Source organism: Sinohyriopsis cumingii, chromosome 15 (assembly GCF_028554795.1).
Source record: "Sinohyriopsis cumingii isolate HCF-2022 chromosome 15, ASM2855479v2, whole genome shotgun sequence".
In the NCBI taxonomy this organism is placed as follows: Eukaryota; Metazoa; Mollusca; class Bivalvia; order Unionida; family Unionidae; genus Sinohyriopsis; species Sinohyriopsis cumingii.
The window spans coordinates 105641727-105668605 of record NC_142975.1 but is presented as its reverse complement, the minus strand read 5'-3'; the positions used below and the strand labels follow the sequence as shown (position 1 = coordinate 105668605).

Genomic DNA, 26879 nt, shown 5'->3' with positions numbered 1-26879 from the left:
ACCTCAGCACTGGTAGAAAATTCTCCTTATCCTTGAGTAAACAGCCCACTTTAAAAGGTCTTGATGACCCTGGACTATTTGTTTGTGCTTGCATGCATTTGGCTGGGTACTCTCTTGCATGAATGTGAATGAATTCCATACTGATGCAAATGTAAAACATATTGGACATTTTCACACCAGAAGTTTTGCCCAGTTTCCTGGTTAATTGGTTATCCAAACCATGAAAGTGGTGTAAATTATTTTAATGTTAGTTTAGTTCTATGTTCAAATCATTATAAGATGTCAAATGTTATCATTTTCAACTTGAAATTCAATGCCATATGAACTTGTCTATTGAAGTAGAAAGATTCAGGTATTCAAGTTTCCTAAAGAGAAATGGTGAATATCTTGATAATGGTGTATATCTTGATAATGGTGTATGTCTTGATAATGGTGTATATCTTGATAATAGTGTATATCTTGATAATGGTGTATATCTTGATGATGGTGTACATCTTGATAATGGTGTACATCTTGATAATGGTGTACATCTTGATAATGGTGTATATCTTGATGATGAATATCTTGATAATGCTGTATATCTTGATAGTGGTGTATATCTTGATGATGGTGTATATCTTGATAATGGTGTATATCTTGATAATGGTGTATGTCTTGATAATAGTGTATATCTTGATAATGGTGTATGTCTTGATAATGGTGTATATCTTGATCATGATGAATATCTTGATAATGGTGTATATCTTGATAATGGTGTATGTCTTGATAATAGTGTATATCTTGATAATGGTGTATGTCTTGATGATGGTGTATGTCTTGATCATGATGAATATCTTGATAATGGTGTATATCTTGATAATGGTGTATATCTTGATGATGGTGTATATCTTGATGATGGTGTATATCTTGATCATGATGAATATCTTGATAATGGTGTATATCTTGATCATGATGAATATCTTGATGATGGTGTATATCTTGATAATGGTGTATATCTTGATAATTGTGTATATCTTGATGATGGTGTATATCTTGATAATGGTGTATATCTTGATCATGATGAATATCTTGATAATAGTGTATATCTTGATAATGGTGTATATCTTGATAATGGTGTATATCTTGATCATGATGAATATCTTGATAATGGTGTATATCTTGATAATGGTGTATATCTTGATAATGGTGTATGTCTTGATAATGGTGTATATCTTGACAATGGTGTATATCTTGATGATGGTGTATATCTTGATAATGGTGTATGTCTTGATAATGGTGTATATCTTGATCATGATGAATATCTTGATAATGGTGTATATCTTGATAATAGTGTATATCTTGATGATGGTGTATGTCTTGATAATGGTGTATATCTTGATCTTGATGAATATTTTGATAATGGTGTATATCTTGATAATGGTGTATATCTTGATGATGGTGTATATCTTGATAATGGTGTATGTCTTGATAATGGTGTATATCTTGATAATGGTGTATGTCTTGATAATGGTGTATGTCTTGATAATGGTGTATATCTTGATGATGGTGTATATCTTGATAATGGTTATGTCTTGATAATGGTGTATATCTTGATAATGGTGTATATCTTGATCATGATGAATATCTTGATAATGGTGTATATCTTGATAATGGTGTATATCTTGATGATGGTGTATATCTTGATAATGGTGTACATCTTGATAATGGTGTATATCTTGATGATGAATATCTTGATAATGGTGTATATCTTGATAGTGGTGTATATCTTGATGATGGTGTATATCTTGATAATGGTGTATGTCTTGATAATGGTGTATATCTTGATAATGGTGTATATCTTGATGATGGTGTATATCTTGATAATGGTGTATATCTTGATGATGGTGTATATCTTGATAATGGTGTATATCTGGATAATGGTGTATATCTTGATAATATAAAAGACCATCCTTAATCTCCAGGTCAATTAAATTAAATTATGAAAACTTGGGGAAATAAATACAATAATACTGCATGATTTTCTTCCAAAACTAAATTTAGAAAAAATTATATTTATCACTGAATATACTTGAGTTTACAGGATAAATACCATGTATTTAAAAGAATCAAAAATGAGATAATTGTTATGCCACAGTAATGATCTTGATGATAAGGTCATAGGTATGGAGAGGATAATATATTTGTATTAATTTGTCTTTCTTTCTCCATTCATCCATTCTAGATGGCCATTTGATCCAAAAGAAAATGGTGTCTGTTCACTCGTCACCTTGACAATAAATGAATCAAAACTGATATCCTTGGTTGGTGAAGTAAAAAAAAAATGTGCAATATGTGCTAAACAAGGGTCTGACAAACCATGTAGTTTACAACTGTTGTACTCTCTCACTCTGTCACATAAACTATATATATATATATATATATATATATATATATAATAATAATAATAATAATAAAAATGAAGGAAACGTTTTATGGTTCTAGTTTAGTTTTTATTGTATGAAAAAAGCATAATCCATATATACAGTCTAGTGTAAGACATAATTTGGTGATAGAAACATAATGATTATGCCAAAGGCACAATGGTTGGTGCATATAAATGTCAGGAATGTTTTAAATGAAAATGAAACCGGTGTCAGAGGTAACCAACAGAACCTAATAGAAATATACACATCATTTATACACTGTTTCAAAACAAGAATATCCAAATCACATCACATCAAAGCAAAAATCAAGTTTTACTGGTCTTATCACTGACTTGTATGCACATTGCATACAACAACACAATGTAGGATATTATATATTATCACCAATGATATCTGATAGGAGCTTCTTAACCAACACTAAATATAAAATCTACAGATATAGTAATACAACAGAGAAAACAACTATAAGGCAATTTAGCAACATATATTTTATCTGTTTAAGTTTCATCTAGATCCCATTATGGGTCAAACTTAACTGTTACCATGCCTACATTTGTATCACAAATAAACACATAAATTAAATAACAATTAGAATTAGGTAGATCTAACACAAATATCATAGGGACTATGTTGATTGAAGTTCATCCAGCAATTGTGTCAGACTATTTTATCACAGAATTTTCATAGTTTGGTTCAGAATCTGAAAATAAGAGAAATTGAATACAGAATCATATTACTGAACTTCTAGAAATAACAATGTATGTATCTGAGCAAATAATTTATAATAAAAAAAATAAAAGTTTTTAGGAAAACAACGAATAAATGTTACATATAAAAAAATTAAGTTTTGATAATATCTATCATTAAACAATAATAAATAGTCATAAACCTCGTAAAAATATAACAAGGAGGCACAAAGTATATTAAGTTATTTTGCTTAATTCTGAAGATGAATTGACCTTGAATATTAAATCTGCCTGCTTTGTTGATGGGTTTAATGCCATTTTTCAGCCTATGACAGGCCATACATGGCAGCCAGTATTACTGGTGGAGGAACCCAGGGAATCCCCAGAAAGAAACACTGACCCACAGGAAGTTACTGGCAAGCTTTCTCATGTACCCACAGTGGTCAAGCCCAAGAATTGAACCCACACAGAGGTTATATGGCAGTGATCCATAACGGAGTTATTTAGACCACTCAGCCACCCGGGGCCCACAATTTGCCCCTGTGTAAATTAAAGGAGTAATTTCTACTTAACATTGGTCCAGCAAGTTGCTGTTTTGATAACAAAAAGGAATTTGACATTGATGATTGCTAAATCGAGCTTTAGAAAACCCTAAGGTATGAATTTTACATTGATGTTATATCAAGCATTATAAACCCCCTAAGGTATGAATTTGACATTGATGTTATATTAAGCATTATAAACCCCAAAGGTATGAATTTGACATTGATGTTATAGTAAGCATTATAAAGCACTAAGGTATGAATTTGACATTGATGTTATTGTAAGCATTATAAACCCCTAAGGTATGAATTTGACATTGATGTTATAGTAAGCATTATAAAGCACTAAGGTATGAATTTGACATTAATGTTATATTAAGCTTTATAAACCCCTAAGGTATGAATTTGGCATTGATGTTATTGTAAGCATTATAAACCCCTAAGGTATGAATTTGACATTGATGTTATATTAAGCTTTATAAACCCCTAAAGTATGAATTTGACATTGATGTTATTATAAGCATTATAAACCCCTAAGGTATGAATTTGACATTGATGTTATTTCAAGCATCATAAAGCACTAAATATAAATCTGACATTGTAGATGACTATATTAGGCTTTAGGAACCATCATCTTTAATTTTTTCAGAATATGGAAATTGAACAGCCAAAAATATGACTCAACAAGGAAATGTACCATTGTGATGGAAGTGAAAATTCATCTTACTAATGCAGACACTGGTCCTAGATATGCAGTGGTGACAAAATTGTTTCTTGATATTTCTGATTTAAATAACCTGGTATACATAAATATAGTTACCACGTATAAATTTAGTGAAACAGATCAACACAAAATTGTACTCTGCCATTCAATTCAGTTGTTCATAAAAAATGAAATGAATTAAGATCAACTTCCATGAAATGTTTGACTTAAAGGGAAACAGAAAGCTATATGGTTGGACAGACTGACTAAAAAATGACCAATATGTATGTCATGGAATTGTGTATGAGTTATATCAATATGTAAATGTTGTCAAAAAATTTACTCGGGTTTCCTTGCTGCGTACAGCATCACTCGAGGGTGGTATATTTTTTCAGCTCTAGTTATTTCGAAATCCTGAGCCAAACTCAGACCATGCTCACGAGCAAATTGCCTGCAGCAGAAACCTAAGTAACTAGCTGCGCATATCTGTCACAGCTAGTGTACATATAGAGCAAATTCTCTATAACCAAACTACATTGTGACAAGTCTTGTCAGAAAGCTTACCACTTTACTTGAGCAAATCTCCAGCTGTAGAGGTAATGAAATTTAAGTATTCTCTATTACTATTCGTTTTATATGCCAGAATTGTTTCATACTTTAGATGTTTTAGAATTTATTCTAAATTCTACAGACAGTCAATACCTAGGTTATACAATGCCATATTAGAAATACTATAGTCTGGTTTGAGTTGTCTATTTCTTGTAACTGAGCAGACAAATTGAATTTAATTATACGCTGCATGCATTAAATGATTAATGTAATGGGTAACAAATTCATGTAGTACGTGCATGCACAACATATATCAATGCAGAAGTACTTAACCGTGTCATATGTACTATATGGTTTAGTTGTTATAATTTTAGCTGCCTTATGCCATGCCTTGTATATGATCTGATGTGGAGTCACCAGTTGTAGAGCTGCTTTATACATGCCTGCCATGCCTTATACATGCTGCCATGCCTTATAATGGTTTGATGTGGAGTCACAGAACTCTGTGTGGTTTTGTGTGACATATACCAGTGTTTCCCTTTACGCACATTTGTGCATCAGGGACGCACGATGGAGAAAATTGACGCATACATTTTGTTTCTGTGCGTTTTTTTGATGCAAAGGATTTTCATAATGTGATCAGAATTTATTTAATACCCAATGCATTGGACGAGTGATGGCATCGAATATACTTCGAGCATAGGCATTGACTGGTTCCCCGCTTTGTTTGTTCCTTGCCAAGCGCTCCTCTATTCGTATAGCAGAGTGCAACGCAGGGAACATTCGAAACAATGAACCAGACTTGCATAGGCAATATTATGACGGAGTAGCTTCCCCTAATCTCCCGAGCTCTCACGCGATTTCCATTGAGCTCAGCAAGCTGTCATCTAGATGTTTAATCTCAATGCTTGTTGCACTAGAAAGTAATCTCCAGATTAAAACGATGTGCACTAAAAATGATTAGCGAAGAAAGTAAAAGAAGCAAAACAAAAGAGTAACTGTGGATCGAACTTTAATGAAAAATGGAGAAAATAATACCCTTAACTGGAAAACGGTATTCATACATTAGGATTACCAGTGTGACTTATGATCGCGTGATTGCAAAGACTGCAAAAGTGAATAATCCTTTCGTGACAGGGTTTTAGAATTTTAAAAAATCTGCCCTCGTTCGCCCCAAGATATCTGGAGAACACATTATAACCCAAGACATTCTTTCACAACAAAGAAATCAGTAAACTTGCATAGACAAATGCGTTATTTGGATTACAAAGTCTGCGGGTTATTGCATATTTTGTTGGTTTTTAACTTTGCTGCAATAAAAGATAGAACTTAAAGTTCAAGTGTAAGTTATTAGAAAGAAGATGAAACATGATCCTCCTTGATATTTGGATAAATATGTTCTAGGACGAAGTACAATGAAAACGATGATAGTACACATTTTATTAAAGGCAGTAATTTGATTGCCATTTTGTTAAAAAAAAAAATTATTGTTTTTTTGTATTGTCTTGTATGTAATGTGTTGGGCTATAATATTGCTTCATAATGATTATAAGGAGACTGTTAAAAGTACAACTTTAAAACAAAAATGAACTAATACAATTATTCTTTGAATGGACAATGCATTTGTTTGTTAATTGTGAATGTTGATTTATGTGTATGTTTAGAGAGAAAGAGAGAGAGAGAGAGAATGTTGTGCAAGTTGCAACATTCTATTTCAAGCTGAAAAAGTACAAGTCGTATTAAAATTTGTCAGTATGTTTTTGACCCCCACATTTTTTATTTGACCCCCAGTTCTGACACCAAGGGTTTTTTTTAACCCTCAATTTTACACCCCAGGGGGATACACTGATATACGCTGTTATGGTGACGCTGGATCGGAAGAGTGTACTGGTTTTCTCGAAGCAAGGGACCAGGGCTTCACGACCATCAGTTCTGTGAGTGATGTGAGGGCTCTCATGGGATCCTTCAACAGACTGAGAGGAGCAGACCATGCGTGGGTGCTTCTCTGGCCATCGACTAGAGTGAGTGGAATGGGAGTTGCATCTTGGACGTCAAATGGGTGCCACAATAGTTATATAGATACTGTGTTCCATGTTGTTGTTTTCACTACTGCTATCTGAGCATATTTTCATTCATTCCTATTTCAATATCACTATGTGAACGATAGATAGGTTAATAATTTCATTTATTTCAATATCGTTAGATGAACGATACATTCAAATTTACATGCTTTGCAATATTGTTTTATGAACGATACATTCAAATTTACATTCTTTTCTAAATCGTTATTTGAATGATACATTCAAATTCACATGCATTTCAATATCATTGTATGAATGACACATTCAAGATTTTGTTTAAATTGGGGTGTAGATCATATACATTATTTTGTTGATTGGTGATAGGACTTAATTCACATTTGTTTGAAATTCCATTTGTTAAATTCATGTTTGAGTTTTTTCTCATCGAGTTAATTGTTGTTGATAGTTCCATGTTAGGAACTTTATAATTCTCCATATCTTTTTGTTTATAATGGTATCAGATTTGTTAATATTTAAATTGCGTTTATAAATAAACATATTGTAAACGCAGTTGCTTTTGGTGTCTTCCCTAATCCAGTCCCAACCCAGCTTCATCTTGTGACAATGTAGATAATTAGAGAATGCGTGTCATCTGTGAGTTAAATATTACATATACATTAGGTCTATAGTAGCCAACCAGAAAACAGACTAGACAATTAAATAAATACGATCTAGTCACTTTTATTTCTGGGGTAGTACAGTTTAAAAAAATTAAATACATTTTGAATGAAGTTACCTTTGGATGTTTCAGGGATCTTCAGTGAGCTATACATTTGGATGTCATTGTTTGTATACTGGTGCAATTTTTCATAGGAATCACTTTCTAGAGACCTTAAATTAGAAATTAAAATAATTATTAGATATATAAACACTGCTGAAAATGAATGTTTAAAAAGAAGTACTCAAATATCCATTTGTACAAAATGTTCACTACTTGTACATACATTTTGTTTAAAAGAATTTCAGCAACTGATTACTTCTTTAATGTCAGTGATTATACTCCAGTAACCTATGCATATGTCTAGATTTAAAGACAACATTAAATAAATTAAACTGCTTAATTGATTTCTTGATTGGAAATTTGATTTCCATTTGTCAATAATGCACTTGTAGATAACCATTATATACATGTAAAAATCAATTATCATGATTCATTCAATGTTGACATCATGTGCCTGTACCTTATATTGGGATTTCTATTCTCTTCCAATGTGATATCTGGGGAAAAATGAAAGGGCAAAATACAGCATCATAAAATAATTAAAACACTACATTGCATCACAATTTGATTTTTCAGTGTATTGAAGCTACAAGTTAAAAAGTGGAAATGAGAAGTAAAAGATGATAGTTTAATTGCATGAACCTACATTTACATAGAACACATTGTCATGCAAATTCCAACCTTCATTTACATAGAAAACACACTGTCATGCCCATTCTAACCTTCATTTACATAGAACACATTGTCATGCCCATTCCAGCCTACATTTACTTAGAACACATTGCCATGCCCATTCCTACCTGCATTTACATAGAACACATTGTCATGCCCATATTTCTATCTTTCATCTGCATAGAACACATTATCATGCCCATCCTAACCTTCATTTACATCAAACACGTTGTCATGCCCATTCTAACCTTTCACTTACATAGAACATATTGTTATGCACATTCCAATCTTCATTGACATAAAACACATTATCATGCCCATCCTAACCTTCATTAACAAAGAACACGTTGTCATGCCCATTCCAATCTGCATTGACATAGAACACATTGCCATGCCCATTCCAATCTTCATTTACATAGAACACATTGTTATGTCCAGTCCTACCTGCCTTGACATAGAACACATTGTCATGCCCATTCCAACCTTCATTTACATAGAACACATTGTCATACCCATTCCAACCTTCGTTTGCACAGAACACATTGTCATGCCCATTCCAACCTTCATTTACATGGAACCCAATGTCATGCAAATTCCAACCTGCATTTACATAGAACACATTGTCATGTCCATTCCAACCTTAATTTACATAGAACACATTGTCATGCCCATTCTAACCTTCATTTACATAGAACACACTGTCATGCCCATTCTAACCTTCATTTACACAGAACACACTGTCATGCCCATTCCAACTTTCATTTACACAGAACACATTGTCATGCCCATTCTAACAATCATTTACATAGAACACATTGTCATGCCCATTCTAACATTCATTTACATAGAACACATTGTCATGCCCATTCCAACCTCCATTTACATAGAACACATTGTCATGTCCATTCCTACCTTTATTTACATAGAACACACTGTCATGCCCATTCCAACCTGCATTTACATAGAACACATTGTCATGCCCATTCCAACCTTCATTTACATAGAACAGTGTCATGCCCATTCCAACCTTCATTTACATAGAACACATTGTCATGCCCATTACAACCTTCATTTACATAGAACACATTGTCATGCCCATTCCAACCTGCATTTACATAGAACACATTGTCATGCCCATACTAACCTGCATTTACATAGAACACACTGTCATGCAGATTCCAACCTTCATTTACATAGAACACCGTGTCATGCCCATTCCAACCTTAATTTAGATAGAACACATTATCATGGCCATTCTAACCTTTATTTACAAAGAACACATTGTCATGCCCATTCCAACCTGCATTTACATAGAACACATTGTCATGCCCATTCCAACCTGCATTTACATAGAACACATTGTCATGCAGATTCCAACCTTCATTTACATAGAACACAGTGTCATGCCCATTCCAACCTTCATTTAGATAGAACACATTATCATGCCCATTCTAACCTTTATTTACATAGAACACATTGTCATGCCCATTCCAACATTCATTTACATAGAACACATTGTCATGCCCATTCCAACATTCATTTACATAGAACACATTGTCATGCCCATTCCAACCTTCATTTACATAGAACACATTGTTATGCCCATTCCAACTGAAAAATGACAATTTTAAACAGATAATGCTTACTAGACACACTTTAGCTGTATGTAATAGATACAAATCACTGTGTCTATAGATCTTATGAAAGCATAACCTGCAAGAATTTTAATAAATACATTTTACTTAAAGTTGCAAAGGTGAAATGAAATGGATCCCTGATAATTTAACCTATTTAGTGATGAAAGCGCATTATTCTTTCTAACAAACATGTTATATTTCTGCTTGTTTGTTTTCTAAAAAATATACAAAAGTGTTATATTATTAATAGGTCATTACTTTTAAAACACTTGTATCATATCTGAAATAAGAAAGTTAATAACTGAAAATAAAGTAATTAATTGCATTTTCCATGCAATGAACCTTGAAATATGATGCAACCTAGCAGATGAATAATCCGTATCTTGAAATACGATTCAACTAAACATATGAATAACCTGTATCTGAAAATACGATGCAACTAAACAGATGAATAATCCGTATCTAGAAATACTATGCAAACTAGCAGATGAATAATCCGTATCTTAAAATATGATGCAACTAAACAGATGAATAATCCGTATCTTGAAATACGATGCAAACTAGCAGATGAATAATCCGTATCTTGAAATACGATTCAACTAAATATATGAATAATCCGTATCTTGAAATACGATGCAAACTAGCAGATGAATAATCCATATCTTGAAATACGATGCAACTAAACAGATGAATAATCCGTATCTTGAAATACGATGCAACCTAGCAGATGAATAATCCATATCTTGAAATACGATGCAACTAAACAGATGAATAATCCGTATCTTGAAATACGATGCAACTAAACAGACGAATAATCCATATCTTGAAATACAATGCAACTAAACATGAATAATCCGTATCTTGAAATACGATGCAACTAAACAGATGAATAATCCGTATCTTGAAATACGATGCAACTAAACAGATGAATAATCCGTATCTTGAAATACGATGCAACTAAACAGAAGAATAATCCGTATCTTGAAATACAATGCAACTAAACATGAATAATCCGTATCTTGAAATACGATGCAACTAAACAGACGAATAATCCATATCTTGAAATACGATGCAACTAAACAGACGAATAATCTGTATCTTGAAATACAATGCAACTAAACATGAATAATCTGTATCTTGAAATATGATGCAAACTAGCAGATGAATAATCTGTATCTTGAAATATGATTCAGCTAAATATATGAATAATCCGTATCTTGAAATACGATGCAAACTAGCAGATGAATAATCCATATCTTGAAATATGATGCAAACTAGCAGATGAATAATCCATATCTTGAAATACGATCCAACTAAACAGATGAATAATCCGTATCTTGAAATACAACGCAACTAAATGGACGAATAATCCGTATCTTGAAATATGATGCAACTAAACAGATGAATAATCCGTATCTTGAAATACGATGCAACTAAACAGATGAATAATCCGTATCTTGAAATACGATGCAACTAAACAGATGAATAATCCGTATCTTGAAATACGATGCAACTAAACAGATGAATAATCCGTATCTTGAAATACAACACAACTAAACAGACGAATAATCCGTATCTTGAAATACGATGCAACTAAACAGATGAATAATCCGTATCTTGAAATACGATGCAACTAAACAGATGAATAATCCGTATCTTGAAATACGATGCAACTAAACAGACGAATAATCCTTATCTTGAAATACGATGCAACTAAACAGATGAATAATCCATATCTTGAAATACGATGCAACTAAACAGACGAATAATCCATATCTTGAAATACAATGCAACTAAACATGAATAATCCGTATCTTGAAATACGATGCAACTAAACAGATGAATAATCCGTATCTTGAAATACGATGCAACTAAACAGATGAATAATCCGTATCTTGAAATACGATGCAACTAAACAGAAGAATAATCCGTATCTTGAAATACAATGCAACTAAACATGAATAATCCGTATCTTGAAATACGATGCAACTAAACAGACGAATAATCCATATCTTGAAATACGATGCAACTAAACAGACGAATAATCTGTATCTTGAAATACAATGCAACTAAACATGAATAATCTGTATCTTGAAATATGATGCAAACTAGCAGATGAATAATCTGTATCTTGAAATATGATTCAGCTAAATATATGAATAATCCGTATCTTGAAATACGATGCAAACTAGCAGATGAATAATCCATATCTTGAAATATGATGCAAACTAGCAGATGAATAATCCATATCTTGAAATACGATCCAACTAAACAGATGAATAATCCGTATCTTGAAATACAACGCAACTAAATGGACGAATAATCCGTATCTTGAAATATGATGCAACTAAACAGATGAATAATCCGTATCTTGAAATACGATGCAACTAAACAGATGAATAATCCGTATCTTGAAATACGATGCAACTAAACAGATGAATAATCCGTATCTTGAAATACGATGCAACTAAACAGATGAATAATCCGTATCTTGAAATACAACACAACTAAACAGACGAATAATCCGTATCTTGAAATACGATGCAACTAAACAGATGAATAATCCGTATCTTGAAATACGATGCAACTAAACAGATGAATAATCCGTATCTTGAAATACGATGCAACTAAACAGACGAATAATCCTTATCTTGAAATACGATGCAACTAAACAGATGAATAATCCATATCTTGAAATACGATGCAACTAAACAGACGAATAATCCGTATCTTGAAATACAATGCAACTAAACATGAATAATCCGTATCTTGAAATATGATGCAAACTAGCAGATGAATAATCCGTATCTTGAAATACGATGCAAACTAGCAGATGAATAATCCGTATCTTGAAATATGATGCAAACTAGCAGATGAATAATCCGTATCTTGAAATACGATGCAAACTAGCAGATGAATAATCCGTATCTTGAAATATGATGCAAACTAGCAGATGAATAATCCGTATCTTGAAATACGATGCAAACTAGCAGATGAATAATCCGTATCTTGAAATACGATTCAGCTAAATATATGAATAATCCATATCTTGAAATACGATGCAAACTAGCAGATGAATAACCCATATCTTGAAATATGATGCAAACTAGCAGATGAATAATCCATACCTTGAAATACGATGCAACTAAACAGATGAATAATCCGTATCTTGAAATACAACGCAACTAAACAGACGAATAATCCGTATCTTGAAATATGATGCAACTAAACAGACGAATAATCCGTATCTTGAAATACGATGCAACTAAACAGGTAAAATTATCCGTATCTTGAAATACGATGCAACTAAACAGATGAATAATCCGTATCTTGAAATACAACACAACTAAACAGACGAATAATCCGTATCTTGAAATACGATGCAACTAAACAGATGAATAATCCGTATCTTGAAATACGATGCAACTAAAAAGACGAATAATCCGTATCTTGAAATACGATGCAACTAAACAGATGAATAATCCATATCTTGAAATACGATGCAACTAAACAGATGAATAATCTGTATCTTGAAATACAACGCAACTAAACAGACGAATAATCCGTATCTTGAAATATGATGCAACTAAACAGACGAATAATCCGTATCTTGAAATACGATGCAACTAAACAGATGAATAATCCATATCTTGAAATACAATGCAACTAAACAGACGAATAATCCGTATCTTGAAATATGATGCAACTAAACAGACGAATAATCCGTATCTTGAAATACGATGCAACTAAACAGATGAATAATCCGTATCTTGAAATACGATGCAACTAAACAGATGAATAATCCGTATCTTGAAATACGATGCAACTAAACAGATGAATAATCCATATCTTGAAATACAGCGCAACTAAACAGATGAATAATCCATATCTTGAAATACGATGCAACTAAACAGATGAATAATCCGTATCTTGAAATACGATGCAACTAAACAGATGAATAATCCATATCTTGAAATACGATGCAACTAAACAGATGAATAATCCGTATATTGAAATACAATGCAATTTAACAGATGAATAATCCGTATCTTGAAATATGATGCAACTAAACAGATAAATAATCCGTATCTTGAAATATGATGCAACTAAACAGATGAATAATCCGTATCTTGAAATACGATGCAACAAAACAGATGAATAATCCGTATCTTTCCATGATACATATTAATAAGAACAAATTATTATAGAGAAAGAAAGGCAGCCATAAAGGGACAATTTATTTCCTTGAACTACTAGATCTGATTACGCATTTCCACTTGAAGCATGTTACATGTGCTACTAGTGATATGACTAATATAAACTCAAACATAATTAACACACTGGCTTGTAAATTAATTGACCTTGAAGCACAACAGAGAAGGAACAATCTGATATTTTGGGGTTTACCAGATGTCATCAATGAGGATTGTTTGAACACAGTGCAAACTTTTCAATGACAAATTAGAATTTAATCAAGATGCTATATGTATACATAGAGCTCACCACAGTTGAAAACTTCAGAGAAGTATGAACAATGATGGCAACAAAATTACTAACAGCTATTCTGTTAAAGTGAGATACAAAACAATGATAGCAGCCTTGTGTGATTAGCAGGATGTTGATTCAATATTATCAAGCAAACTGAAAGCCACCAAATTTGGAATTGGTCACATTTATCTGCAAAAATTCACAGATGTTCAGAAATCATTGCTTTGTGAGCTAAACTTTCTGAAAACCATGTACTCATAATCAAAAGTTACTATTCAGTTCCCTGCAAACTTAAAAAAGGATGGTACAACAGTCAAAGATAAATTTCCTAGTTGGCACCAAATTATCAAATGCAGCAGAGTGAGTAACACTAGGAACATGCTACTTTAGAGATGATGATGATGATGATGATGATAATGATGATGATGATGACAAACAACAAGTTGTTGCAACCAGGACAGTTTTAGCCACAGATATCCGATCTGAAGACAGCATTGTAGAAGGTGATGCTGACATGAAACAGATGAAACCACTAACTATCGCACATACTGTAGAAAAGGGTCTTGGAACAATATTGCTGAAAGAAAATGTAAAAGAGACAAACCAACAAAAAAAAACCTTACCTGATAAACCTTCCTATAAACTGGCATAGAATTCAGACAGTGACCCAGACTGGCATGCATAAGTTACCTTTTAAGCATACTGAGTGCTTGGAGACAATTTCACATCAATATCAAATAAAACCCAAAACACAGGAAATTTTCCATACTTCACAAGGATATATTTTTTCTCTCTTGCAACTTTTGTATACTCCAGGAGGGTCACTGTATTCTACCATAACAATGTCACATTTATGTACCCAAAAGATCACACATCATGTCTTAATGTTTATTCTTGCTCTGACTGTAAATTGTTGACCTTCGATGTGATTTTTATTTCCATATATTCCTGACATCGCCTTATAATATTTTAGCATTTGTGAAATTCCCATAGGCCACCTATGTGTAGCCTGAGATTTACTTTATTAATAAATGTTTTGTTCTGTTCTGTTTCATTCTTAAATAATACGTTAATTTACCCATGCTTACTGTCATTAGTGCTGGCCAGAGTAAGTACTGTCAGTAGTACTGGCCAGAGTGAGTACTGTCATTAGTAATGGCCAGAGTGAGTACTGTCATTAGTAATGGCCAGAGTGAGTACTGTCATTAGTACTGGCCAGAGTGAGTACATGCTTCCTGCTAATAGTGCTGGCCAGAGTGAGTACTGTCATTAGTACTGGCCAGAGTGAGTACATGCTTCCTGTTAATAGTGCTGGTCAGAGTGAGTACTGTTATTAGTGCTGGCCAGAGTGAGTACATGATTCCTGTTATTAGTGCTGGCCAGAGTGAGTACATGCTTCCTGTCAATAGTGCTGGCCAGAGTGAGTACTGTTATTAGTGCTGGCCAGAGTGAGTACATGATTCCTGTTATTAGTGCTGGCCAGAGTGAGTACATGCTTCCTGTTAATAGTGCTGGCCAGAGTGAGTACTGTTATTAGTGCTGGCCAGAGTGAGTAATGTTATTAGTGCTGGCCTGAGTGACTACATGTGTACTGTTATTAGTGCTTGCCAGAATGAGTACATGTTATTAGTGCTGGCCAGAGTGAGTACATGCTTATTGTTGTTAGTGCTGGCCAGAGTGAGTACATGCTTCCTGTTATTAGTACTGGCCTGAGTGAGTACTTGCTTAATGTTATTAATGCTGGCCAGAGTGACTACATGCATACTGTTATTAGTGCTTGCCAGAGTGAGTAATGTTATTAGTGCTGACCAGAGTGAGTACATGCTTCCTGTTATTAGTGCTGGCCAGAATGAGTACATGATTCCTGTTATTAGTGCTGGCCAGAGTGGTAATGTTATTAGTGCTGGCCAGAGTGAGTAAATGCTTCCTGTTATTAGTGCTGGCCAGAGTGAGTAATGTTATTAGTGCTGGCCAGAGTGAGTACATGCTTCCTGTTATTAGTGCTGGCCAGAATGAGTAAATGATTCCTGTTATTAGTGCTGGCCAGAGTAGTAATGTTATTAGTGCTGGCCAGAGTGAGTACATGCTTCCTGTTATTAGTGCTGGCCAGAGTGAGTACTGTTATTAGTGCTGGCCAGAGTGAGTAATGTTATTATTGCTGGCCAGATTGAGTACTGTTATTAATGCTGGCCAGAGTGAGTAATGTTATTAGTACTGGCCAGAGTGAGTACTATTATTAGTGCTGGCCAGAGTGAGTAATTTTATTAGTGCTAGCCAGAATGAGTACTGTTATTAATGCTGGCCAGAGTGAGTAATGTTATTAGTGCAGGCCAGAGTGAGTACATGCTTCCTGTTATTAGTACTGGCCATAGTGAGTACTGTTATTAGTGCTGGCCAGAGTGAGCACTGTCATTAGTGCTGGCCATAGTGAGTACTGTTATTATTGCTGGCCAGAGTGAGTACTGTCATTAGTGCTGGCCAGAGTGAGTAATGTTATTAGTGCTGGCCATAGTGAGTACTGTTATTAATGCTGGCCAGAGTGAGTAATGTTATTAGTACTGGCCAGAGTGAGTGCTATTATTAGTGCTGGCCAGAGAGTGAGCAATGTTATTAGTGCTGGCCAGAGTGAGTACTGTTATTAATGCTGGCCAGAGTGAGTAATGCAATTAGTGCTGGCCAGAGTGAGTACATGCTTCCTGTTATTAGTACTGGCCAGAGTGAGTACTGTTATTAGTGCTGGCCAGAGTGAGTACATGATTCCTGTCATTAGTGCTGGCCAGAGTGAGTACATGATTCCTGTTATTAGTGCTGGCCAGAGTGAGTACTGTTATTAGTGCTGGCCAGAGTGAGTACTGTTATTAATGCTGGCCAGAGTGAGTAGTGTTATTAGTGCTGGCCAGAGTGAGTACTGTCATTAGTGCTGGCCATAGTGAGTACTGTTATTAGTGCTGGCCATAGTGAGTACATGCTTAATGTCATTAGTACTGGCCAGAGTGAGTACATGCTTCCTGTTTCTAGAAATGTTCAATTCTTCTCAGTGTATGTAATTTTTAACTCTGATAAATACATACAGTCAGTATTATATTTTTGTCAGCTATTAAACGTTTCAAGATTTCACTTAAAGAAATCTTGAAAAACATGTAATTTAGTGTGTAACAGTTTCCTGGTAAGATTGCCCCATGCTAGACAAAATTTAAATGATATATAACTTGTGAAATATGTGGGATCCCTCACTATACATGTGGTGAGAAAAGCAGTTACTCATCCATGCAAGAATTAGAAATAATTGTAGTGCACTGAATGCATTATTAACTATGTAATTCCATCATCATTAAGTAACTGTAGAGAGACACCTGAAAACCCATTTATTTAACTTTATCTGTTATCGAGCTCAACACAGTATACTACTTCTAATTTTTAATCACATAATTTTGTCTGAAATGACTGACTTAATACCTCAAAATTCAACGTTTACCTGAACTAATGATCCAAACTGTAAAGTGCTTTCAGTTGTTCTTGATTTTTTTTTTCAAGGAACGAAATGATTTTACCACTTTTTAGTTTATTTCTGTAAATGTTAACTTACAATATCAATGTATATATTATTAAATATATCATGTGTATATTTATATGCATCATGCATATTCAAGTATTCACTTTTGGTCTTCTCTGTGATACCTTCCCTGCCTCACACATAATATGCAAGGGGTGTTCAAGTAGGGGAAAGGCTGAACCTAAATTGGTAAACTTGTTGCCAGATCTTTTTTCTAGACATGCATTATGTCCTTGTCTTTAATTTTTAGTCTTCCTCCAACTTTGTAATATTCACTGAATTAATAAAATGTATAACCCATAGTCATCACTTAAAGTAATCACCATTTCCATGACAATGGTACCTGTGTACATCATAGAATTAATAAAATGTACAACCCTAAGTCATCACTTAAAGTAATCACCATTTCCATGACAATGCTACCTGTGTACATCATAGAATTAATAAAATGTATAACCCATAGTCATCACTTAAAGTAATCACCATTTCCATGACAATGTTACCTGTGTACATCATAGAATTAATAAAATGTATAACCCATAGTCATCACTTAAAGTAATCACCATTTCCATGACAATGGTACCTGTGTACATCATAGAATTAATAAAATGTATCACCCTAAGTCATCACTTAAAGTAATCACCATTTCCATGACAATGGTACCTGTGTACATCATAGAATTAATAAAATGTATCACCCTAAGTCATCACTTAAAGTAATCACCATTTCCATGACAATGGTACCTGTCTACATCATAGAATTAATAAAATGTATAACCCTAAGTCATCACTTAAAGCAATCACCATTTCCATGACAATGTTACCTGTGTACATCATAGAATTAATAAAATGTATAACCCTAAGTCATCACTTAAAGTAATAACCATTTCCATGACAATGGTACCTGTGTACATCATAGAATTAATAAAATGTATCACCCTAAGTCATCACTTAAAGTAATCACCATTTCCATGACAATGTTACCTGTGTACATCATAGAATTAATAAAATGTATCACCCTAAGTCATCACTTAAAGTAATCACCATTTCCATGACAATGTTACCTGTGTACATCATAGAATTAATAAAATGTATAACCCTAAGTCATCACTTAAAGTAATCACCATTTCCATGACAATGTTACCTGTGTACATCATAGAATTAATAAAATGTATAACCCTAAGTCATCACTTAAAGTAATCACCATTTCCATGACAATGTTACCTGTGTACATCATAGAATTAATAAAATGTATAACCCTAAGTCATCACTTAAAGTAATCACCATTTCCATGACAATGGTACCTGTGTACATCATAGAATTAATAAAATGTATAACCCTAAGTCATCACTTAAAGTAATCACCATTTCCATGACAATGGTACCTGTGTACATCATAGAATTAATAAAATGTATAACCCTAAGTCATCACTTAAAGTAATCACCATTTCCATTACAATGTTACCTGTGTACATCATAGAATTAATAAAATGTATAACCCTAAGTCATCACTTAAAGTAATCACCATTTCCATGACAATGCTACCTGTGTACATCATAGAATTAATAAAATGTATAACCCATAGTCATCACTTAAAGTAATCACCATTTCCATGACAATGTTACCTGTGTACATCATAGAATTAATAAAATGTATAACCCATAGTCATCACTTAAAGTAATCACCATTTCCATGACAATGGTACCTGTGTACATCATAGAATTAATAAAATGTATCACCCTAAGTCATCACTTAAAGTAATCACCATTTCCATGACAATGGTACCTGTGTACATCATAGAATTAATAAAATGTATCACCCTAAGTCATCACTTAAAGTAATCACCATTTCCATGACAATGGTACCTGTCTACATCATAGAATTAATAAAATGTATCACCCTAAGTCATCACTTAAAGCAATCACCATTTCCATGACAATGTTACCTGTGTACATCATAGAATTAATAAAATGTATAACCCTAAGTCATCACTTAAAGTAATCACCATTTCCATGACAATGGTACCTGTGTACATCATAGAATTAATAAAATGTATCACCCTAAGTCATCACTTAAAGTAATCACCATTTCCATGACAATGTTACCTGTGTACATCATAGAATTAATAAAATGTATCACCCTAAGTCATCACTTAAAGTAATCACCATTTCCATGACAATGGTACCTGTCTACATCATAGAATTAATAAAATGTATAACCCTAAGTCATCACTTAAAGTAATCACCATTTCCATGACAATGTTACCTGTGTACATCATAGAATTAATAAAATGTATAACCCTAAGTCATCACTTAAAGTAATCACCATTTCCATGACAATGTTACCTGTGTACATCATAGAATTAATAAAATGTATAACCCTAAGTCATCACTTAAAGTAATCACCATTTCCATGACAATGTTACCTGTGTACATCATAGAATTAATAAAATGTATAACCCTAAGTCATCACTTAAAGTAATCACCATTTCCATGACAATGGTACCTGTGTACATCATAGAATTAATAAAATGTATAACCCTAAGTCATCACTTAAAGTAATCACCATTTCCATGACAATGTTACCTGTGTACATCATAGAATTAATAAAATGTATAACCCTAAGTCATCACTTAAAGTAATCACCATTTCCATGACAATGGTACCTGTGTACATCATAGAATTAATAAAATGTATAACCCTAAGTCATCACTTAAAGTAATCACCATTTCCATGACAATGGTACCTGTGTACATCATAGAATTAATAAAATGTATAACCCTAAGTCATCACTTAAAAGTAATCACCATTTCCATGACAATGGTACCTGTGTACATCATAGAATTAATAAAATGTATAACCCTAAGTCATCACTTAAAGTAATCACCATTTCCATGACAATGGTACCTGTGTACATCATAGAATTAATAAAATGTATAACCCTAAGTCATCACTTAAAGTAATCACCATTTCCATGACAATGGTACCTGTGTACATCATAGAATTAATAAAATGTATAACCCTAAGTCATCACTTAAAGTAATCACCATTTCCATGACAATGGTACCTGTGTACATCATAGAATTAATAAAATGTATAACCCTAAGTCATCACTTAAAGTAATCACCATTTCCATGACAATGGTACCTGTGTACATCATAGAATTAATAAAATGTATAACCCTAAGTCATCACTTAAAGTAATCACCATTTCCATGACAATGGTACCTGTGTACATCATAGAATTAATAAAATGTATAACCCTAAGTCATCACTTAAAGTAATCACCATTTCCATGACAATGGTACCTGTCTACATCATAGAATTAATAAAATGTATAACCCTAAGTCATCACGTAAAGTAATCACCATTTCCATGACAATGGTACCTGTCTACATCATAGAATTAATAAAATGTATAACCCTAAGTCATCACTTAAAGTAATCACCATTTCCATGACACTGGTACCTGTGTAAATCATAGGTATGACCTTCTCTTTCATGTCCACAGTTAATTCATTAGCAATACCTAGAAATAATTGCAATGAATAATGAATTTGCTCCCTAAATGTTTACAAATGTTTTAAAATTATGATTGAAACAGCGGAGGTTGAGACTGGAAAAAATGGGGATTAGTCATTGACGTAAAAAGAGTTAGCATCAGAATTCTATGGCACAGGAAACTATACTTTCTAGAATTTATGACAATGAGAGCATATCTATAAATATACTTTCTGTATATAAAGAATTGTTCAACTGTGAATCATTAAGGTTTGTGAGCCATCTTATTAAGATATTATTTAAAATATGCAGGATGAATCATGTATACAGACATAAAAAAATTATGGCAATAATTAAAAATAAGTTAATTTACCATTAAGTTGTAGGTATTGCGTGGTTTCAGCTTTTGTGAAGTGGAGTCCCTCGTACTCCTTTCCACTGGCCACATCTTGTTTGACACAGCTGGCTTTTATTTGATTTCTTCTTGTGCTTGATATGGAACATAAGATTATGTTTTAATAAAATGTGTTTTTGTTAGAGTAAGAATCCATGCCATGAATCAATCCTTGACTAAAGTGTATTTTCAAACTAACATTTATACGATATTCAAATAATTGGAATTTATCCAATTTCTTCTTGTCCTTAATATGAAACCTAGATTAAGTTCTTATTAACTGTGTTTGTTAGAATAAGAATCAAACACATTATTCAAGAATCAGCTAAAGTGTATCCACAAACTAACATTTTTAAGATACTGACCTGGTCTTGATGCATTCATCTTTAACACATTATCAATCCAAGAGTTGTGTTTTTGCTTCAGAATTATGTACATAACGTTCATGGTAGGTGTGTATGTGTGTGATTTGGATTTGTAATGTAGCTTTAAAAAAATTCAGTCATATCGCTATGATGTCTGCAATGTGGCAGTTTATAGTGGTGTCTAGCACTGGGGCATCATGCCGCAGACATGTAGCATGATATCCCAACCAGTCACATTATCCTGACACCAGGTCAACCAGTCCTAACACTAACCTCTTAATGCTCAGCGCCAAGCAAGGCACATGAAAGTACAAAATTTTAAAGTCTTTGGTATGACTCTATCAGGGTTTGAGGTGGACACTCTAACCACTAAGCCACTGGAGCATTATTTTAATTGGTAGGTAGTTATTTCAATGTAAAAAAGCAAATAAATATACCCCTTTATGAATTATGTTACCACTCTCTTACTTTTTTTGTTCTTCTATTTTAATCTTTTATGAGACCCATGTGGAATAAATTCGTAGTAACAGCATATGTAAATGTAACTTGCTGCATCAGTATGTTAGAGACACATACGTAGGTCCTGTATTATTTTTGTAATTATGCTCTAAAGGAAATAAAAAACTAGAATATCAAAACTGCAAAACATTTGAGTAAATTATGTTTCTCTGTGAATACTTACTTTTTTGTTGTTGAGTTTAATTATAGAGGCGTGCACACAATTGTGCAGCCTGCTAGTTGTTCCTGGAGAAGGGAATGGTACCACCTCCCCCAGACTTTTATGGGTTCAAGGAACCCTAATAGTTTGGCCTCAATCTGTGGGTCCATAAAGGTCCCTTACAGTTGAATGGTTGGCTGTCATTAGTGGGAAGGAGAGCTCGGGAACGGTCCTGGTTGCTTTACATCGCTGGTTTCTTGTTGCATTTGCCTGGTGTTTCTTGCGATTTTTTTAAAAAATTCTTTTTATTTTTTTTATTTTTTTCAAAATGTTCTAGAAAGGGGGAATGTTCTATGCTGTTTATAGAGGTTGTTAGTAGAAATCATGTATGAAGAGAGATTTTCAAGGTTATTTTGGTATTACTAGTCGAGGTGTTTAGGGTGTGCTTCCTACATTATGTTATTTATAAGTTTTTAGATATTGATTCTTTAAGAATACTTATTAGATTATATTAACATAATGGATATAAGCCTACTGCCTTTTGAATCCAGCCCTGCTAAAAATGATGAACATTTCTCTTTTCTCAACTATTTTTTTCAAACAAAGTGCAATAACTCAAGCCCGTTACAGTCCCTTGCCATCGCCAGGTGTTGTCAGTTTCTGACTTGACATATATGTGAACGTAGATGCTCACATGGTGGGGAGGGTTTTTAAGTATTGTGATCAGGTAAACATTTTCAGGAAAACATAATTTGCTTTAAATATTTGTTTTCTCCTTCAAATAGATTCCCCGATCCCATTAACAATAGGAGATTAGGTAACAGGAGGGAATGCTGAGGATCCGTCATCTACCTCTGGTATCCTTCTAGGGAAATATGCCTGGAATCCCCTCTTGAATAGTCATCCATTCTCCTGATAACCAACATGGCCCAGAACCACATGATTGTGACTTCTATCAAGTGAAGATGAGTAGTGAAATCTTACAAAATTTCATAAAGCTGATAGGCTGTGTTGACTGGGTTTAGTGGTCATCTGGGTAACCCATATCCAGAGTTTGTCTCTGTGAAGTTAATCTCTGACATAAAAGCTTGAGAAGGTTGACAATGCATGCCATCAACCACTTCTATTATATCTTGAATTAAAACATTGCTTTCAAACCTCTGACATCAGCCAACCCTGAATGTACCCCTGACCTAGGAATGATGATGTCGGGCATAATAATGGCTTGTTGACCAAGGGTACCTGAGAATGGGTACCACTGACTACCAATGTCATCTGCACAAGGAGCATAATAAGCTGGACTACCTTAATCAAGTCCACTGCTGCAATGAATAATCCGAGGAGGTGCAATAACTTTCTCACTGAAATCTAAGTCTTGATAGAAACAGACTTGACCAGGTCTATGATTGATGGGAAGCTGTGGCCAATTGAGGATGATGAGAAATTCCATACCCAGGTGGACAAAACACCAGAATGAATGAAGATTTGATTGGCCACACTTCATAAGAATGCCTAAGTGATATAAAAGTGAGAGGAGATCGTTCATCTTTTAAAGCAGAATCAGCTTTACCACATATTTTGCAGGATGTCATCCAAGTATGCTGCTATTACTGTAGATGAATTCAACTGGAACATGGTGATGAAACAATTCAAAATAATACTGGTAAAAGCACCAGGATTTATACAGAAGTCAAATGCTAGGACTTTGAACTAAAAAACCATGTCATGGTCAGCAAACCAAATTTTTTTATGCTGAGTGGAGAAGTATGCATCAAACCAATTGAGACTGATGGCAACCTCATCCTTTCTAATGGAGAAATGGCAGCTAGGCAGGCTCTTACCATCTCCATCTTTAATCTTCTTGGTGTGACATATGGGTTGAGGCAATTCAGGTTCAGTCTCAATTTCCTGTTTGCCTTCTGTAGGAGTATAGACCTGTAATAAAATCTGAAAATTATAGTTTTATTTATTTTCTTCCTTGCACAATCACCAATAGTAACCAGCCTGGTGATGACAGACCATATCTCCAGCAGTAAAAATTCACCTGGTCTGACAGTACTTGCATTAGATGGGGTGAAGAGGAGCGGTTGGAAATTACATGGATCACCCGATAATCTGGATGGATGAAGGGTGATACAGTAAGAAAATTCTGCACCATAGTCTGTTTTGAAGGCTGTCTTCTGTCACTGGGGTTAGATCGACAACGAGTACTTGACTATAAAGATCCCTTATCCCTGTTCCAACCATATTCCCTCTTTTGTGGTCCTGATAGATTAGTCCAAAATGACGGTGTTGTATTGGCAGTTCATGAGATACTTGCCTCCAAACATCTTCTGTCTTCACTCCAAAGAGTAGAGGAGACTGAAACAGGGGGAGTCATTCAATCTAGACTATGGTGTACCTTATAAGATGTGGAACAATGATGCCAAGTCAAACATCTTACATCTAGGCTATGGTGCACCTTATGAGATGTGGACATTGATGCCAAGTCAAACATCTTACATCTAGACTATGGTGCACCTTATGAGATGTGGAACAATGATGCCAAGTCAAACATAGAGAAAGTGATAACCAGATTCCTAACTAGTCTGTCCACTTTACAGAACAGTGGCTGGGACATTATGTACTGCCACCAGATTTTTATCTAGGGCTGGGATACAAGTACAAAAGGCAACTGAATGTGTCTTTTACCAGTGGTATGAAAACATCGCTAGTACTTGGCGTTACCTCGATTACAAATGTGACCAGATTTGAGGTCATTAATCCCCTTTATCTTGGTAGAAAGAGAAAGTATCTGGAAAGTGTGTTTCTTTGTCAATGCTGAATGTACTGACACCTTAACCTCATAGTTTGGTTTGGTGGTGGTGGGTGGGAAGCATTCTAAAGCTGTCACCACCCTATAAATCTCTCTGACAGCTACCTGGAAAGTAAACTCTGTCTTTTCCATGGTAGGGTCAGAGTATGGTTGGTTTGGAGTAGCTTCATCATTGTTACTGCATGGACTGCAAGTCCTAGTATTGGTCAGTCAGCATGTACGATTCAACCATCCCAGGTGACAATATTCCATCATCTCACACTTTACGTTCACTAGCTCTTCCTTGCAAATATACTGGGAACATTTTGACAATCTGTTCTGCTAGCTCAATGTGTTGTGCTTAGATGGATGGCTGGTTTACCAGGCAAAAAGTCAGCCTGGATGCCAGCTACATAAAATCTGGCCCAATCTTCAACTCTACTGACATTGCTAAAGGCTTGGCTGGACAGATGGAATTTTCAGTAAATTCTCCATTATAATAAGGGAACTGTCACTGACGGTGTGGCAAAGATTCCCAAATACCACAGTAGGCTGGTCTGGTCAGTCAATCAAGTCCCCCAGTTGGCTGGATGGAATAATTTTGCAGTACAATGCCCACCGCAATAAGGAAATGTTGTTGAAGGTGATGCAAAATGGATGGATCTATCATAAAGATCCATGTAAAGTGTAACTGACTGCAGTCATCTCTTGCACCAGAAAATGTTATTTGTTTCAAAGCAGACGCTTGTAAATCTTCAGAGCAATTTCCTCCATTTATGCTGATCTCATTGTAGCTGTTTTTCATTGTAGTTTAGGTGGAGAGGGGTCTCACACAAGGATCTCATTTTGTGCATAACTACCAACCAGACCCCCTAAGACTAAGACTTATGTATGATGCATGGTAGAGAGGAAGTCTCTTTGGTGTACAAGTCACAAGTGTCTTTTCTAGCCTTGAACTTCATAAAAACATAGTATACTTGGTTACCATTAACACTGAAATAATACAAAATAAAGATAATTATTAACACAAAGTAGCATAAATAAAAATTAGCATGTAAATAAAATGATAATACCCACCCATTACTGATACGATAAAGGAAAACACTAAGTCATGAAT

General features: G+C 34.2%; 1 protein-coding gene across 4 annotated transcripts in view; it reads right to left on the bottom strand.

Moving 5' to 3' along the window:
• Nucleotides 1-2467: 2467 nt before the first annotated feature.
• The window catches only part of LOC149782422 (nephrin-like), a 103819-nt gene continuing 79407 nt past the window's right edge, over nt 2468-26879 (bottom strand). For 3 of the 4 annotated variants that reach the window (XM_089933816.1, XM_089933817.1, XM_089933819.1), the window contains 4 exons: nt 21925-22040; nt 8166-8202; nt 7721-7815; nt 2468-3123 (listed from right to left, as the gene is read on the bottom strand). In XM_089933816.1, the coding sequence (XP_089789942.1) occupies nt 3086-3123; nt 7721-7815; nt 8166-8202; nt 21925-22040 (286 nt within the window). In that variant the 3' untranslated portion in view covers nt 2468-3085. The remainder of the gene's footprint in view (nt 3124-7720; nt 7816-8165; nt 8203-21924; nt 22041-26879) is intronic. The other variant, XM_089933818.1, reaches the window with a different exon arrangement.